The 17,560-nt window shown below is 46.0% G+C and overlaps 1 protein-coding gene across 6 annotated transcripts in view; it reads left to right on the top strand.

Annotated features, from left to right (window-relative positions):
* The window catches only part of AHCYL2 (adenosylhomocysteinase like 2), a 198,095-nt gene extending 186,131 nt beyond the window's left edge, over positions 1-11,964 (top strand). For all 6 annotated transcript variants that reach the window (XM_043521291.1, XM_037889423.2, XM_043521301.1 and 3 more), the window contains 6 exons: positions 87-181; positions 1,182-1,280; positions 2,256-2,324; positions 2,411-2,489; positions 5,508-5,628; positions 7,842-11,964. In XM_043521291.1, coding sequence (XP_043377226.1) covers positions 87-181; positions 1,182-1,280; positions 2,256-2,324; positions 2,411-2,489; positions 5,508-5,628; positions 7,842-7,848 — 470 coding nt within the window. In that variant the 3' untranslated portion in view covers positions 7,849-11,964. The remainder of the gene's footprint in view (positions 1-86; positions 182-1,181; positions 1,281-2,255; positions 2,325-2,410; positions 2,490-5,507; positions 5,629-7,841) is intronic.
* Positions 11,965-17,560: the final 5,596 nt, after the last annotated feature.

The following is a 17,560-nucleotide window of genomic DNA, read 5'->3' as shown; positions in this document are numbered from 1 at the left end:
CAGCTGGTTGGAGTGGGCTGTACTGGTGAACTTACTGTAGCTATGTCAGCATTCGTATGTATTACCATATATTTCTGGGTTTAAAGGTAACAAGAACGTAGTGACAAGAGAACATCTAGACAGAATGAAGAACAGTTGTATTGTGTGTAACATGGGACATTCCAACACTGAAATTGATGTGGTAAGAACTGGGCTGTTTTCTGGTGTATGTCCTGGGAGGGGGTTTCTTACATTCTTACATTCATTTCATTGATTCCCCTCATCCCTCCTCGCTCTCATATTCAATAGTGTCGAAAGCTTCTGAGATCAGTCAGTCAATAGTAGCGGTGCCTGACTAGTGCTCGTTGTTCTGACTGGCTGGCATGAGAAGGCTGCATAATAAGCTAGACCTCCACCCCTACCAACTATTTTGTGCTGCCAAAAATGTCTTCGTAACTTCAGTGATGTCCTCAAAGGATTCAAAAGAGCTGAGCCCACACTAGTTTAGCTTCAGAAATAAAACCTGGAAGAGTAGAATGGCCCTTTTTCCTCCTTCCCAGTAGCAAGCTAATTAGAGCAGCACTTCTCTTGCTACGACTCTGTCTGCTTTCACATTATTCAATCATTAAGGGTCTTGCTGAGACTTGTAAGTCGGTTTAAAATTGCATCAGAGTGGGATTCAGCATGCTGCTTGTAATCCAGGTGCAAATTATGCAGATTACTGTTCAGAACTTTAAATCTGCTCATCTGTGTTTGGAGTTAAGCAGGAAAATAGGACTGTCTCTTCCTTGCGGTGCCAGTCCAGAAGGTATTTGTTGCTGTAAGCAGTCCCATAAGAGAAAGACTTGTTTTGCCCATAGACACATGGTGACAGTCGCCTTTTCTCTGTACCCTGCTGCCAGCCACCATGTTGCTGGAAAGAAAGATGACACCCGCAACAAGATGGCCTAATGTTCATGATTGTAAATCAGTTTTCATCCTGCTTTGTAGCTAGCTTTGCAATCAGAAGAATTCAAACTACAGCTGTTGTTAGATCTCCAGCCTACAATAAATTAATAAGTGACCCATATAACATATGAGACAGAGATCAGGCCTGGAGAACAGTGTCAGTGGATTATATGTGTTATTTCCCCTTGCTGCTCTGTAGCTGCTGTTTTCTGATATTTTTGCCACGCTTGAACTGTTTAAATGCTATATTTCAGGCGAGCTTACGTACGCCTGAGCTGACCTGGGAAAGGGTGAGATCTCAGGTAGACCATGTCATCTGGCCAGACGGGAAGAGGATAGTGCTGCTGGCAGAGGTAAGTAGCACATGAAGGTCAGGCACTGTTACCCTAGTGGGCTGCCTAGGGTTGAATGGGCCATGGAGCTCAAGAACCTCTAGAGATTGCTGCATAGGCCCAAGCAGCTCACCAATGTCTCTTTGGGTAGAAGGAGTTGTTAGCTCCTAAAGCCCTGCTGTGTCTGTCCCTCTGGCATATTGTATGGTCCGAACAGCTCCAGTGTTTCCCGCTCTGCCTGTGATCCACAGCAGCCCACCCACTGGTATTTTGTCAGATTTCATTCTTCTGAAATTGTTTGACTGAGCTTTTAGCCATCACTGATGGCTCAGCCGCAGAAATGCAGTTGAGGACTGCTGGGACAATGAGCTATATATATGGTGGTTTCCTAGGGCTACAACCTACTGTTAAGAAAGTTGCCAAAGGCAGCAAGCTCCTGTCAAATATTTCCGGTGGCTTTCACAAAGGAACAGGTGGCTGCATTCCCATGCATGTCTTTCTCTCTCCCTAACTCTGTTCCCACCGGGTTGTGATCTCATCAGCTCTCACAAGCTAAACTGGGCCTGGCTAGTCAGTACTCGGATGGGAAAGCTCCAGCAGCGCCATGGGGGTGTTGATGATTGACCAGGTGGCACTCCCCCGGGGACTGAGCCAGTGCCCAGCACGGGGTTGGGAAAGTGGTGCGCTCCTGACGGTGCGGGCTGTTAGCTAATTCCATGACCCTTTTCACACAAGTACAGGGCTTGGCCTTGGTATTGAAAGTCCCGTTTGAGTTTTCTACCTCCTGTGTCCCTAGAACCCCCTGCAGGTTCCACTGGGAACAGGATTTCTCCCGTCTGTTGAGTGTTGCTATGTGGTCTTCAGGACTGTTGCGCTCCACCCCAGCAGGGCTGCATTTCATTGATGGTTTGAAGCAGTTTCTGTATTCTTCTTTTGGGATCCTCCAGGCTGAAAGGTACCATGTGAATTAAGGAGCTTATTTATTTTATTTCTCAGGGCCGTCTGTTGAACCTGAGCTGTTCCACTGTTCCCACCTTTGTATTGTCCATCACCGCAACCACTCAGGTGAGCAGAATTTGGTTGAGCAAGAGGTGTATCTTGCTCCATGGTACATTCGAGTTACTCAGCCAGATGTATTGTTTTATTCCCAGGCTCTGGCTTTGATAGAGCTCTACAATGCCCCTGAAGGGCGCTACAAACAGGACGTCTACCTGCTGCCTAAGAAAATGGGTAAGGGTATACCCATCACCTGGTCTTTGCTTTAACTGAGGTGGAACAGGGTGGGGGCTCTCAGTGGCTTTTGGAGACCTGGCTTCGTCCTCTCACATTCTGGTGGGTTTTGTGTTGTAGTTTTTCCCCCTAACTTGGGATGAGGATTGTCTGGTGGTGAGAGCAGGAACGAGGAGGCCAGCGGGGTTCTGTTCTTGGCTCTGCTGCTGTGATTTTGGCAAGTTGCTCTGTCTTCTATAAAATGGTATCTCGCTTCCCTACCTCACAGGGGTATCAGTTAGAAAACAGGGTGAGGTTATGGGTTGACTATAATAGTGAGTCAGACCTAATTAATTCACATTCATTGTAGTGAAGAAGCTACTCAGTTTCAGGGTGGGATTCAGTCTCCCTGAGAGACTCTTCCATTTTCCAAATCCAGCCACGTCTTCATTCGTTATGGCAGTGATCCTACAGATTACACAAGTAGCCAAACATCTGGAAATCCCAGAGCAGTTCCCCATCGTTACGTGGGTCTCCTGACACCAGAACTTTTCTTGTTTTGATATGAATATTTGCTGTCATCTGAAAGGTGTATAAACGCTGCTTGAAGGTGGTGCAAGAATAAGATAAATCTCAGCAGGAAAACCTGTGTGTGGATTACTAGGAGGCATTAGAGGTAACGAGGGGGAACGTACTTTTCATTTTATAGCCCCTGCCACCTGAGATTCCAAGGGCAATCGATACAAGTGTGAATTAGGCTGCCTCACCCCTGTGAGGTAGGGAAGCATTATCTCTGTTTTACACATGGGGAAACTGAGGCAGAGAGGCAAATGACTTGCTCAAAGACACTCAGTGATTCAATGGCAGACCCCAGGAGTCTACCCTCCCGTTGCCATGCTGTAGCCAGTGGAGACACTGTGTGATCTGTAAGGGTTTACAGCTGCTTTTTTTTACTCTTTTCCTTCAGCTGAACTAGGCGGGTGTAGCTCTTTTCTGAGTTTAGCAGAATCACATATTTTTCTCAGGGATAATAAGTTGTATTCAGCTTGGAGGTCCTTTGTATTGATGTCAAGATCTATGGAAGTGACACAGCCCTTCTCCCTGTAAAGGTGAACAGCAGTGCTTTGGTTTAAAAAAAAACCAAAACTTTCTTCTTTCACTTCCCTGCCCAAGCCACCAGCACCAGTTTCCAGCATTTCTCCTGCAGTGCTTGATGCACCCACTAAAGTTGACTCAGGCAGATAAATGAAGAAAGAAATACTTTAAAACTCCTCTCTTACTTCATGTTTGCATGTGTTATGTTAACACCCACGAGGCCAGACACTGCACTTCTTACAGGGCCAAAACTCCGCTGGCGGTCCGGATGGACCACATGGGGTATGTCCACACAGCAATGTAAGCCTAAGGTTAGTGGGACTCGGGTCAGCTGACCTATGTCAGGGAACCCTGGGCTTGAGCGTCTACACTGCATTTTAAGCCTAGGTAAAGGATTTTCTGACCCATGCTCAAACCTAGGGCTCCAGTGTCCACATAGCAGTGCACAGACCTGAGTCAAAGTAACCTTGTCCCCTAGTGCATAGCACCCTAACCCCATGTCGACACTCTAGCCCTGCAAATGTGTTGCACTGTGGGAAAACTCTACTGCCCACCCTGTTTCCTAACTGATGGTGCTATCGATGGGACTCTGGTGCCCACACGAGTACATAAACTGCATGATTAGCTCCTTTGGTGCCTGTCTCGATAGAATGGCTGCACTTGGAGAAGGCTTTACACTGAACTGACATCTGATCTGAGAATTGGGCTCACCCCTCTAGGCTGAGTCACACTGGCAGGAAAATACCCATGTGCAGCTGAGGATAATCAGGACATGAGTCTCCAGGGCCGTCAAACTATTAAAATGAAACGCTGCAATTCTCAATTTTTAAAATGGGCTGGTCAATGGAAGTGTGTTTAGTTGGTTGGCTTTTTAATTTATTTTTGTCTGTTTTGAAGTTTGACATAAAATGTAGGTTTCAGAACAAAAACACACGTACCCCAGCCTGGCTGTGGAGCGGTGAAGTGCGTCCCCAGGGCTTGGGGTGCAGCGTGCTCCTGCACCCCCTTGGGATCCCTTATCCCTGCCCCCACCGCACCTTGGGAGGCCAGGATAAGAGATTCTCGGGAGACTGTGCGGAAGTTTTGGGGCTGGCTCCCCCTCACTGCCCTCACAGTGCACACTGCCCAAGTGCCTCTTAGCCCCCAGGAGGGCAGGGGGGCCCAGGAGCGAGGAACAGAGAGCGGAGCAGGACCAAGCAGCTGCCTGCACGGAAGGGGAGCAGCTGAGGTGTTGGGGGTCCTTCTTCCCCGGCCGTGCTGAGCCATGAGCTCTGCCACTCCCGTTCCCTGCAGGGCAGATGCTTAGTCCCCACTCTGCTGTCTGGCTCTTACTCCTGGGCAACCCTGCCCTCCAGGGGGCTGGACGTGCAGGGCGCCCAGGCAGCATGCCCCAAAATCTGGCTGTGCTCTTGTGACCAGGAAGCAGCTCTCTTTGCAAAAAGCATCTTCTGATCAGTCTCCATTGAAAAGCCTGCAGGCTGTCTGGTAGTGGGCTTGCAGACCAGTTTTCAGCTGACCTGAGCTGCTGCCGTTTGCAAAGGGAGATGTGGTGTCCATTTGAAAGAGAGGGCAATAGACTGCACCACAGATCCTTGGCGTAGAGAGGACTAAGGAAGTTGCCCCAAGGAACTCTGGGATACATTCAGAAGACTTCTGGGATCAGAGTCAAGCTAAAGCAATAGGGCTCAGACCCTAGGTTCCAGCTTAACACTGGCTCACACCCTCCAGCCCTGGAGAGTCCTGGGAGCCTAGGTTTAAGCCCTAGGTTAACATAATTGGTGTGTGGATATAAAGGGGGCTAGGCTCAAGCCCGGGCTTCCATTGCAGTGTAGACAGACCCATAGTCTGTTTGGGGCTTTATACATTAGAGCTCCTTCAGCGAGGGAGGGACCCAGGGGATTTGCCGTGTTCAAGCTAATTTCCCAGGGCTTGAATCTGTTTCAGATGAGTACGTGGCAAGTCTTCATCTTCCAACGTTCGATGCACATCTGACAGAACTAACAGATGAACAAGCAAAATACCTGGGACTAAATAAAAACGGGCCTTTCAAACCAAACTACTACAGGTGCTGGTTTTACACATTTTCTTTCTTTCTTTCTTTCTTTCTTTCTTTCTTTCTTTCTTTCTTTCTTTCTTTCTTTCTTTCTTTCTTTCTTTCTTTCTTTCTTTCTTTCTTTCTTTCTTTCTCTCTCTCTCTCTCTCTCTCTCTCTCTCTCGCTAACGTAATATATGTGCGCGCACACATGTATGTGTGGGTATCAGCTCAACCTGTATATATGAGCAAGAAGAATCACCGTAATTAAGCATCTAATTCCACAGGTACCATGGAATCCTGGTAATTGCCCATTGCCCCAGTACATCAAGACATGATATAAAATGGTGGAGGTACAGAATGAAGGAAATCAGACAATGCACGATCAGCTCTGACACACAGAACACTTTGTGTGAAATGAGGCAGCCTATTGTATCTGGCAGAAGCTGTCATCCTAAAGTGACAAATCTCAAAGTAACACCATCCAGCCAGCTCAAATGACAAATTATTTTTAAAATCTGACAAGCACAAAATGGTATAAAGCAGTGTTTCTGCTAGTGTCCCTGGGGAGAATTTCTAGTGGCAAGATTCTTGGCTGAAGTACAGACTTCAGCACTGGAACCTCATCTATTGTACTATGGGCTAGATTGCCATACTTACATGCATAACTCCCAGTTGCGCCTTTGAAAACGTACCTCAGAATGTTTTAACTCTGCTGTTTCTGTCGGCCTTGGACTGTAATCACTTGGGACAAGGACTGTCTTTCTCAGAGCCTGTACAGGTCTGGATAGGTTGACAGTGCTCAGTAAAAAATAAAGGCTGCATTATGACACCTGAGATCATCTCTCTTCCAGGTCAAACTGTTGGGAAATCATCTCATTCATTTAAGTTCCTGTGCTCCTGTTTACAGATGGGATGAGAATGGGTTTGCACCACCACAGATCAGTGTGAGCTTGCAGAATGGGGTTGTGCCGGAATACGCTCCTTTGGAACCCCAATGTTTAACAATAATGTACAATACACAACACTTGAGTGTTGATAGGAGCTTTGGACCCCTCAACCCCAAAACACAGAAAGAATTATCTTCAGAGTTAGAGGTGGGAAAGGCCTGCAAAACGCCAGTTAGTCTTCCTTCCCATTCTGCGATGTGTTCCTGTCCAGTGTTAAGTGTCACAAGCTATGGGGCTTCCACCATTTCTAGATCTTATCAACCATTTTCTGCTGTTCAGTCTAAATTTCCCTTTGCTCAGTTTCACATATGATTGATGTGTTTAGCACCAACAATGTGCTGGGTATTGTACAGGACATAGACAATCTTTGCCTCAAAGTGCTTATGGTAGCCTTGCATATAGAGAAGTTAGGGGACATGGGGGGTCACACACAAAAGACAAGGGATGAAATTTTCAAAAACTTCTATTCTGCATGTGACGTAAGCACTTAGATCCCTAAAGTTTATAGCCAGAAGGGACCATTAGATCATCTAGTAGGACCTCCTGCATGACCCAGGCCATTAAATATCATCCCATTATGCCTGTATCGAGTCCAGTAACATGTGTTTGACTAAAGCATATCTTCCAGAAAGGTAGCCAGGCTTGATCTGAAGACATTGAGAGAGAGAGAATCCACCACTTCCCTTGGTACTTTGTTCCAGTGGTTAATAATTCTCACTGTTAAAACTTTGTGCCTTATTTTGTGAATTTGTCTGGCTTTAGCTTCCAGCCATTGGTTTTTGTTGCCTTTCTCCGCTAAATTACAGAGCCCTTTAATACCTGGTATTTTCTCCCCATAAATGTACTCATACACTGCAATCAAGTCACCTCCGAGTCTTCTGTTTGATAAACTAACAGATTGAGCTCTTTCAGTCTCTCACTGTAAGGCATTTTCTCCAGCTCTGAAATAATCTTTGTTCTTTTCGGCATTCTTTCCAATTTTTAAACCATCCACTCTTAAAGCTTTTCAATCAGGTCATTAAAAGTCAATGGGACTTAGGTACTTTTGAAAATTGTACCAGGGGTCTAGGATGTTGGGGCAAAGTTGAAGGGCCTTGTGGGTGGCACAAGATGTCTAAATTTGATGGGGTGTTTAAGGGAGGAAGAGGTTATACCCTCCTAAACATTCTTCTTCCTCCTTTGGATTTATACCCACTAAATCATTACACTCTGTCTGATCCTGGCAGTAATCAATGTACAGTGTACAGTTTTATATACCACCACTAACTGAGAACATTATTTCTCTTCTTTTTTCAGGTATTAGGTTTCTGCAGCTGTAATCCGAAGAAGTAAGGAACAAGAATCCAAGCCTTTTCTCAATTATTGTACAGGATGACATAGTACAAGCTTCTTAAATCAGAGCTGGACTTGCTCACATAGTAGACAGTGTGTTAGGTTATTTATTTATTAAACTAGAGTACTGTACGTGCGGCCTCTGCCAATGGTGTTTTTTACTGCCAGGGGACTGTGAGACAGTTGGTTTTTGTTTTTGGGGGGGCGGGAAGCAAGGGGAGGAAAGAAGAATCTGGCTGAATTATTTTGTTGCAAAGTATCTGTTAGCTTCAAGTAATCCATTATCGCTGTATGTCTATTCTAATATACAGGGGATGGAGGACAATGCATGAGGCAAGATTTGAGATCAGACTTCAAGCTTGCACGTTACTTTAGTACCTTAATGTCTAGGAACTTAATTTCAAGGTTGCACATTTCCTTTGTACCTTAACATTTCTTACATGGAAGCAGAATCTGGGGCAGTCCCCAGAACTGTCTGTCAGTTTGCAGGGTAGCACACTCTGTTATTTTGTTTCCATGCCATTTTAAAATGAAACTAGCACAAGCCTGTTTGCTCTAGACATTGCTGACGAGACTGGTGCTATCTTAGTAGTGAAACACTAAATCTTACCAGCAGCCACTGGGGAAAACTCTCTAATTCTGATTATTGTGCAAGGACAGGCTTTGGCAACAAGCCAAAATGAACTTTGCCTTTGCACTGTGGGAAGCTGTAACCAAGAGTCCAGTTTATAGCATCAGCTGGGGACACCCCACAGCCTGAGTTAGGAGCCCATGAGGCAGAGATGCACCTGCTCTAAAGCAGTCAGTGATGAACGCTGCAGGGTTCACACCAGTGGACTAAGACCCAATTACACACCATTCTTCAGCAACTTTGCAGTATTTTTCTGCAGTTTTTGATGAGTGCCAACGTTTTTCAATTCAACCAAAGCTATATTTCTCCTGGAGCAGTTGTGTGGCGTCTTGTGCTCATGTTTGTGGAACAGCCTTGTGACTTTGCCGACAAATGCTGCTTACATTTCAAGGTAGCTCTTCGAGATGACACTCAGAAGCTTGTTGTTCGCACTGCTGCAGAATGAAGCAGTAAAACTGATCAGTTCTGAGGACCGTTCTTGACACAGTCTTTCTCCGACTGGTATTTCAGTCCTTTCTGGAAGTGACTTCTGTGTATAAAAGCACCTGTTTCTGGGAAATGTTTCCCAGACTCCCAGTGCCGGAGCTGTTCGAGTCTTATTTTCAAATATAAATCCAAATAAGGGTCCCTAGAATTCATTCACTGAACAAATGAATAAGCGCCAGTAATTATCCCATAGAGTATGCTCTGTCCTGAGATCTAGATGTTATAAGTAGAGTTCAGAATCACTGTCACATTAGTATCTTGTCAAGTCTTGCTGTATTAGTCAGAAATGATGGAAGATAAACATGCCTGTTACTTGTTTTAGCCCAGGATGTCCTGTTTGGATGCTGCATACAACACAGACATGCGTGTCAAGGTAATTTTTAAGGTTGCCATATCTCCCCAGAGTCACTGAAGACATGTTTCTTTTTTAAAATTACTTCAAGTGGTATTTACCAGACTTCCACGTGAAGCATTGACCTATCAGCCTAGGCTTTTATATACCATGCTCACCACCCTGGCACCTGATCAAGTGAAGATCCTTGTTTTTTGCCCTCTCTGAATCCTTGGCCATTATGAATGGGAGAGGTGTCTTTGTGGCATTGTGTTCTCACACACAAAAGACAGAAATTGTGGTCTACAGGCAAGTCACAGAATCATCAAAATTAGAGATGAAGACTGCCTCCTGGGTCAGTTTGTCCAATGTCACGGTTGTTTCTTAAAGCAAATTTTCTAGTATGCTGTTTAATCCAATTTTCAGTCTCCAAAGGGATGGAGCCCTAGGTAGAAAGTTGTAGGTAAGCTGTTGGAGGTTTTATGAGGCTGTGTCTGAGGGAGGCATCATAGAATGATCCCCAGTCATGTATCAATTGATCTTCAACTCTTGGTTGATTTTGTTCAGGTCCTGAGATTTTCAGAAGAGACCACTGAATTATTGTTAAGATGCCAGTCGGGTGTATTACTTTTATTACTTACGTCGTTTGAGTTATTTTATTCTGCAGTGACCCAGCTTTATCCTGGAGTCACTTTGGTTGTTTGTAGACGCGTGGGGTGAAATCCAGGCCCATGGAACTCAATGGCGAAGCTCCCTTTTGACTTCAGAAGGGCCAGGATTTCACTTGTAGATTGCACTGTCTGAATGGGGCCTTTTTCTGGGCAAAAGCCCCAGGAATGTGTCCACCCATGTAGCTCTTCAAGATCTTGGCATACATGGGCTGCACAAATGGCCAAGGATAAAGGGGAAAGAGTTTCTTAAAGGAGGCTTTTCTCTTCTGTGTACTAAACCAGTCACAGAACCATTTCCCAGCAGCCAGGAGTTGGGGGATGGGCAACACAGGTCTTTGATTTAATTGGAAACATTATCTTCTCCTCCTCCCTTGGATCTCTTGTGGTATCAGTGTCCATGTATGACGATGCATCCAACACATCAGTCTGTTCTTTATCTCACGTGGTTACGCCTGGCATGTGAAACTGCTTGTTAGACAAATGCTTGGCGTCAGCCCAGGCCGTACTGTCTCGGTGAGCCTGCATCTCGCCTCTGTGACCTGAGTTCAGTCATATAGGGAGCAGTACAGTATTCATGCAATTGCTGTACATTTACTGGGAGTTCCCAGGCTAGCACCATGATGCTGGTTTGAAATCTGATAGCGAAGTGCAGCCTTAGCTAAGGGTATCTTAGGACACAATCTTTTTTGGGAGGTTTTTTCCATGCACACTCCTATCAATGAGCTGGAACAGAGTGGGTGCAAATGTTCCAAACTGACGAACACAAGGAAGTTCCTTCTCTCTTTATTCGCTAGAGACAGTTGAGTCAAGACTTGTGCACTTTTTACAGAGTTAGCTGTGCAGAAGTGAGGTGGCGTGGCTGGGAATGCCCTGTGCAGACAGAGACAGTCATTGCTTAACATGAACTGGGCTCCTCACTTGCCTGTCTGGGGGAGGGACTGGGAGACCAGAGCACCCCAAAGTGTGGCCCATGACCACTCTTTCCCTTTAGGTAGAGGTGCAGCCTCAGAGACTGCAGGCCCCTGCATGGATTTCTGCTCAGATCAAGCTGGAGCATTGCAAGCTGGGAGGTGTAGTCCCTGTGCTTTACAGAAATGGAGCATTGTAATCAGTTCCAAGTGGCCAGTGCTGTTGGGCATCATTCGGGCACCTCCTAGTTTAATGTGTGGAAACAGTTTGTAGTTTTCCCTGAGAAAACCAGATCAGCACAGTGGCGCTACCAGCTTTCTCGTCTCTCTTATTTTATGAGGAAGGTGACAACATTAGCCTGTCTCTGTGTTCTGGAGTGAAGCCACTTAGGAAATGCCGCTGTGGGTCACATGTTCATCCAGGCACCCTTTGGAAAAATGGGGTCAGAAATCAGGCTGAATCTGCCCCCAGGACAATAACCATTCCATCAGGTGACCCAACGGTGCAGCTCAGAAGGGTCGCTTACCTATTCCAAGTCTGTCACTAGTGTAGCATGTAGTGGTGCTGTCCTCATCAGTGAATTTGTTTGTGCTGATTTTAAGCTCATTTTATCTTCAGTGTAGCTATAAGAAGAAGAAAAAATCATTCTGAATGGCTTTTTTCCCCTCTGATCTTTTACAGATTTTCTCCATGTTGCTATGCCTTTTCGTAAGCTTTTTTGCTTGCTTGGCTTTTCCTAATCAATCTGGAATCATACTCCGTGATCATCTCTAAATTTAGTGTAACAGATTTTTTTAAATGTAACAATTTTTTTTAAATATTAGAAAAAGGAGATAGGCGACACCAGCAAAATCTTATAAGGAAAATAATTTTGTTCTGAACTTTAGAAGCCAGGAAAAGAAACCCAATCATCTGTCATAATTCTACAGTAAGGAAGTAAAAATTAAGACTATAACATTTTCAAAAGGATGTTTTAAATATTAATGTCTGAGTGATTGTATTAGATCAGCAATAAAGACTCTGTAATCTCAAAACACAAATAAAATGTTGCAAAATTCAGTTGGCCTCTGCAGTGTGTTCATGCGGCAGACCCTGGAAGTGGTTGGAAACAGGATGGTATGTTGCAAGGAAGGTTATGAACCTCTCAGCTTTTGTGACAACGTGGTACCAAAATGGGCCTGTCGTCATCTCTGAAGTTTCCATTTGCTATCTGTCACACTACAAGCTACCAGCCAGGACCACACCAATAGTTTTAATGACTGTGTTGGCCACTAATGTTCTCTTCTAGCCTGTGACTATTTCCAGGGCCAATCTGTTTCTTAAGGTATTGTCCCGGTCCACGTATTCCTCAATGTATACGGTCCGTTCACTCTTGCCTCTGCCAAGGGTTGAAGCCATCCACTAGCCACATATTGTAGTGCCAGGACTGGTGGATTTATAAAAACTTCCGCTGCTGGAAATGGCAGATTCCTCTCCCTGCTTAGCAGGATCAGGTTTCCAGTCACATTCTTCCTCCCAGGTTTTCATTTCTTCAGACACTTCTGCTCCTTCCAGCCCGATTCCTCTGCCTCAGGTGTTACACAGCCAACTCCATCCTCTGCCCAGTGCATGGACTTGCCCTTCAGACTGATTCTGACAGAGGATCTGCCTTGACGTGGAGCAGCCCCATCTATATCCCTCCTTCCTTTCCTCCCTGGGTGCACTGATCCCATAATGCCATCTCTTCAGTGTAGACAGCACCATTGGTGTGAAGGGAGCTTTGCAAATGAAAACAACGGCTACCTGCTCCAAGGAGCTTGCCATCTAAATTAGATACCTTCATCTTCTCATAATCACAAACAAACAATGTGGGGTAACAGCAGCCAGTCTGGAGATATTCATAGAGTAAGGCCACATTGGTGCCTTGGTGGTTCATTGTTTTAAAGAATGTATTGGGGGCTATTGTCCCAGGACTGGGGGAGCAGTGAGTGCTGTGGGTCACCTGCACTAGGAGAGCTGCAGAAGAGTAAAATTGACCATTTTTGTAGTAGTCATCTTGCTTTTTCTGGAGAATATTGTCATTTAATAGGAAAACGACACAATTCAAATCAGGGAAATCTTAGTGTCCTTGTAACTCAAAATCAGATGGGCAGATTTTCTTCAAGATTTGCAGAAATATTCTCCTTTGCCATCAGGGTGGATCTGACAATTCTCAGGCCAAACCAATTCTCCAAGCCAAAGTTATAGTCGTTTTATACTGAACTGTTGATTGCAACCTTAATTCTGGACATGTTCCACCCCTCCGTACAATATAGCAGCCTGCAGCTGTCTCTGCAGAGATGGCCTGTGAGAGAGGGTTCTGGCTACTAAACTTCCCATCCCCTCTGTGTTTTGTGGAGTGATTGCAGTTATTCTGTGGAGAAGCTGTCTGAGTGCAGCTGGAAACTGTTTTGGTTGTAGGTTTCTTGGGTTTTCTCCTGTTCCTGATCTGTCCTTGGTGAAAACAAGCTAAATTGTGTCTGAAAAAACCGCATTATCTTGTTTTGCTCCCATTCTCTCACCTCCCTTCCCAGCCCTTTTGCAAAACAATCGGTGTTTACACAAGACCCAGAAAGACACCAGGAAAATACAGATTTAAAAGGATGACATTTCTTCCAAGGTGAACAGAATAAACCAATGGCCATTTTAAAACACAAAATCAGATCACTCCTGGCTGAAAGCTGCGGAGTGGAACAGAGTGTGATGAGGCCACTGGATAATTGATTTTGGGATGCTCCTTTATTGAGCATCAAGAAACCTTGTAACCTAGCAGTAATGTAGCTACACTGCTCTGAATCTGCAGTTCTGGCTGGTGAGAAGTATATGGAAGAAGGAGGCCAGGCCCTTGTGGAAGCCTTTCAGAAGTAACATGGAGACCGCAGGGGGAGAGAGCCCATAACTCCCTGAGAACTTGCATGGTGGCACTTCCCATCAAGACTGTCCCTCCATGATGCATTGGGCAGGTCTGGTTCTTTGTCTTTTCTGAGCACGTCTCATCTAAACAGCAGGAGCTAAGCTGACCAGTCCTCCTCCACGTGTAGCAGGGATGGCAGATGCATGGATGGCAGAAAGTGACCGGGTGGGGGTGGGGGTGAAAGTGATAGCCAGCTGCTGCTGAAGTCTGAGTAGGTCAGCATCTCTAGAGAACTCTCCAAAGGCAGTGGACTTAGCAGGTCATTTAAAATTCCCATCTGCTCCTAGAGATCCCCAGTCCTCCAGGATTCACACAACCTGCTGTTAGAGATCATGTCAAAGGACAGCATCGCCCAAGGAGTAGAATTAATTCACTGGCAGAAGGCAAAGCTTTGCAGACTCCATGCAGACATGCTGGTGTTAAATGACTCCAGCTTCTCTGCTGTGACTGCTCAAGCTGGAGCAATGGGCATCCCTTATGCTTTCTCTTCCCTTAACTCCCAGCGTCCATCACCTGGCTAAATAACAGAAATGAGCTGAATAATTAACAAGACTGTGCAAAAGACTGGGATCCACTCATGCAGTGGCCATGATGCTGCACATCCGTGCACTTTGCAGCCAGAGAAACACAGGGCTCACAAAGGTGGAACTTGCCAGCGATGCTGCAGAATTAGATCTGAAAAGACCAGAATATTTGCTGCCTGAGAAGAAGAAAAACTGAAAATTGAAAAATTTGCTATGAAAAAAATGAATAGAAACATGGGCACCAGGTGTTTCTCTCCATTCCTCTCTTCAGTCTGCACTTCCATAGGGCCACCTCTGCATCTAATAAGAGAGTAGCCTATGTCTGGTAAGTCCCCTCCTCAGTCCTCTCCCCTGGCCCCACACATGGCATGATTGTTCCCTCCAGCTGTTACACTTTGTTCTGCAGTGTTTTGTGCAATCGAATTTAAAATAACTCAAGCAGCGGCCTTCCCCATTTTCCCTGGGGAGACGACTCCACGCTCCAATGCTTAATCCAATGCAGTTGCTGTAGTCCGTTACATTACGCTATTTGCTGGCTCTAGGGTGGTTCTGAGTTTATCTTTGCATGTCAGTTTTGCTTTCCCATTTCTTGGTGTCACTGGACTCCACTGAGTTGATTTATTGTGTTATCTCCCCGATGGCCATGGCGCCCAATACAAGTATATGTTGTGTGTTGTGCAGACGAGCAATGGCAGGCAGCTTGAAGAGCTGGGGGCCGACTCCTGCAGCCCTTCCCCATATGCACAGTTCTTACACTTCCTGTGGAAGTCACTGGGTCTGCTTGGCTGAGTAAAGGTTCATTATCCATTGTGTTCGTATACTTCCCTACATGAGTCGCCAATTGGCCGTGCGAGTCAGCTGCTGTGTTAGACTCTCAGCAAGGGGTGTGCAGTGAAATGCTCCTGCCTACCACCGGTTGTGTGCATTTTGTTCTGGGATCCCTGTCTCCTTTCCTACATGCTGCTGATTAAGTTACCAATGAACTCCATTTTGTCTCTGGAAGGGGTTGAGCCTTTCCGCTATCTCTGAACCCAAAACTAGCCCCAGATTCCCTTCGTTTCAGGTGTGTAGAAAACCCACTGCAGCCCCTCGTCATCTCCACGAGGCCTGAGTCCCAAACCATTACCTGGCTCGCTGTAATTTTAACCTTCTGTCCTTAGTGGCTTTACCACCCGCAAAAGTGGGAGTGTTGAAAATCTCCCCATCACTGTCCCAAACTGCCTGTGTGTGACAAATCACTAGAATGAATGTCAGATAGAGAAGTGTACAGCCCCGCTGTGGGTGGGAAGACCGTGCACTGGCTCTGCAAAGTTGACATCCCCTTATGCTCTGATTCAGAGGAGGGATTTTAAACCCCGTCTCCTACCTGCCAGGTGATTCCCTTAAGCACCAGCGTATAGCATCCTTATGTAGTTATACGAGACTCAAGACAGGTTGGGAGCAGACTTTGGGGGATATCAGAGGTCAAGTCCCTGCTCCAGAGGGAGGATTCAAACCTGGGTCTACCACATCCTAGGCATATGCTCTAACCACTGGGCTAAAGGTTAGAAGGTGACCGCCACAGTTATTTTGAAGCTGCCTGGAATGAAACATTTCATCGGACTCAAGATGGCTGACAAATTGGCTGACAAATTCCGAACATCACTGGAAACAACTCTTTGTGCGGATTCCCAGCTGGCTGGCCACACTGAGAAATCACGTGTGTGTTGGAGGCTGGACAAAGGTGAAGGGGCAGCATTTTAAGGTTAACTAAAGATACCAGCATCAGTCGCGCTCCTTGGCTGTGATGCTCTTTGGAATCAAGCCCCCAGTTCTCTGGGGGAGAGGATAAAAGGCCATATTAATGGTAGGACTTACCTACTCCCACCCAGTGCTGTGAGACCAAGCTGCCAGTGACCCAGCTGCCCTGGGGACCGTTGCTGCTTCCGTTCTAAGCATCTCTCCCTGCCCCCCTCCCTTCCCTTCACTTCCTCCCTTCATCCCATTTGAAACTTGCTGATCCCTGCCTGTGGGTTTCTTTTCACACAGCTGTTGAGGGCTGATTGAGATAAGGGCGGCAGTGTTACTGTGTTCACACTGTTAATGTGTTCGTTTTGAGATGTTGACCAACGTGGTTTGCTAACGGGAAAGGAAGGGTTTAATTCTGCTGCTGCTGGGCTATAGGAAACGGATGATGAACGTGAGTGTGATGACAGGTTTCAGAGTAGCAGCCGTGTTAGGCTGTATTCGCAAAAAGAACAGGAGGACTCGTGGCACCTTGGAGACTAACAAATTTATTTGAGCATAAGCTTTCGTGAGCTACAGCTCACTTCATCGGATGCATCCAGTGAAGTGAGCTGTAGCTCAAGGAAGCTTATGCTCAGATAAATTGGTTAGTCTCTAAGGTGCCACAAGTCCTCCTTTTCTTTGTGAGTGTGATGTAGTCCCAAGCAGTGCTGAGCTATAAAGGCCCAGGGCTAGTCCCTTCCCAGGAATAAACGAAGCTATGGAAGGTTTGAGTGAGTTGGGGTCTGGGTTTTTGTCCTTTCGCTGAACAAGAGAAGAATATTTCATTTTGGCAAAGCACAGGAAGTGGTTGACCGCGGGAAGACTCATTAGGGCAGGGTCAGGTCCCTTATCTGCTCAGGGGGAACCCTGCACCTGTGCAGAGACCCAGTGAGATCACTTGGGGCAGGGAAAGAGTTCTGAACGATCACTGGAGCCAGGCTGTGCAGAAATAGCTGCAGAATTGGGACCAGCATTGGGCCAGTTGTTTCTTAAGCAGAACAATTCTGACAATAGCTCGTGGAGACGGGCTGTAGCTCTCCGGGCTGCATTTGGAGTTGCCTTGGATATTGTGTGGTCATTTCTGCCAGTGCAAAAGGGGGTGCAAAATGCCCCCCTCTGGTTCTGGAAGCACTTCTCCCCTTCAACTTGCACCCAAAAAGCCAATACATGACTCTATTGATAAAGAATTAATGAGAAGGAATAATGGGCCAACTTTTATACAGAATTGTTATAAATTGACAGTAATAATTACACTGAGTGGAACTTGAAAAGGTCTAGAATGTGACATAATGACCCTGAATATCCTCATTCCTCAGCCACGGAGGAATAGCGAGTCCTGCTTTTCCTTCTACAGAACTTTCCCTCCAAGGCTCCCAAAGTGCTTTGCATCACTGTGAGGAAAGTGTCGTTGCCTTTTACAGATGGGGAAACT

The sequence above is a fragment of the Chelonia mydas genome, chromosome 1, assembly GCF_015237465.2.
Source record: "Chelonia mydas isolate rCheMyd1 chromosome 1, rCheMyd1.pri.v2, whole genome shotgun sequence".
In the NCBI taxonomy this organism is placed as follows: Eukaryota; Metazoa; Chordata; order Testudines; family Cheloniidae; genus Chelonia; species Chelonia mydas.
The sequence above is the reverse complement of the archived record's forward strand: the minus strand, read 5'-3'. Positions and strand labels throughout refer to the sequence as shown.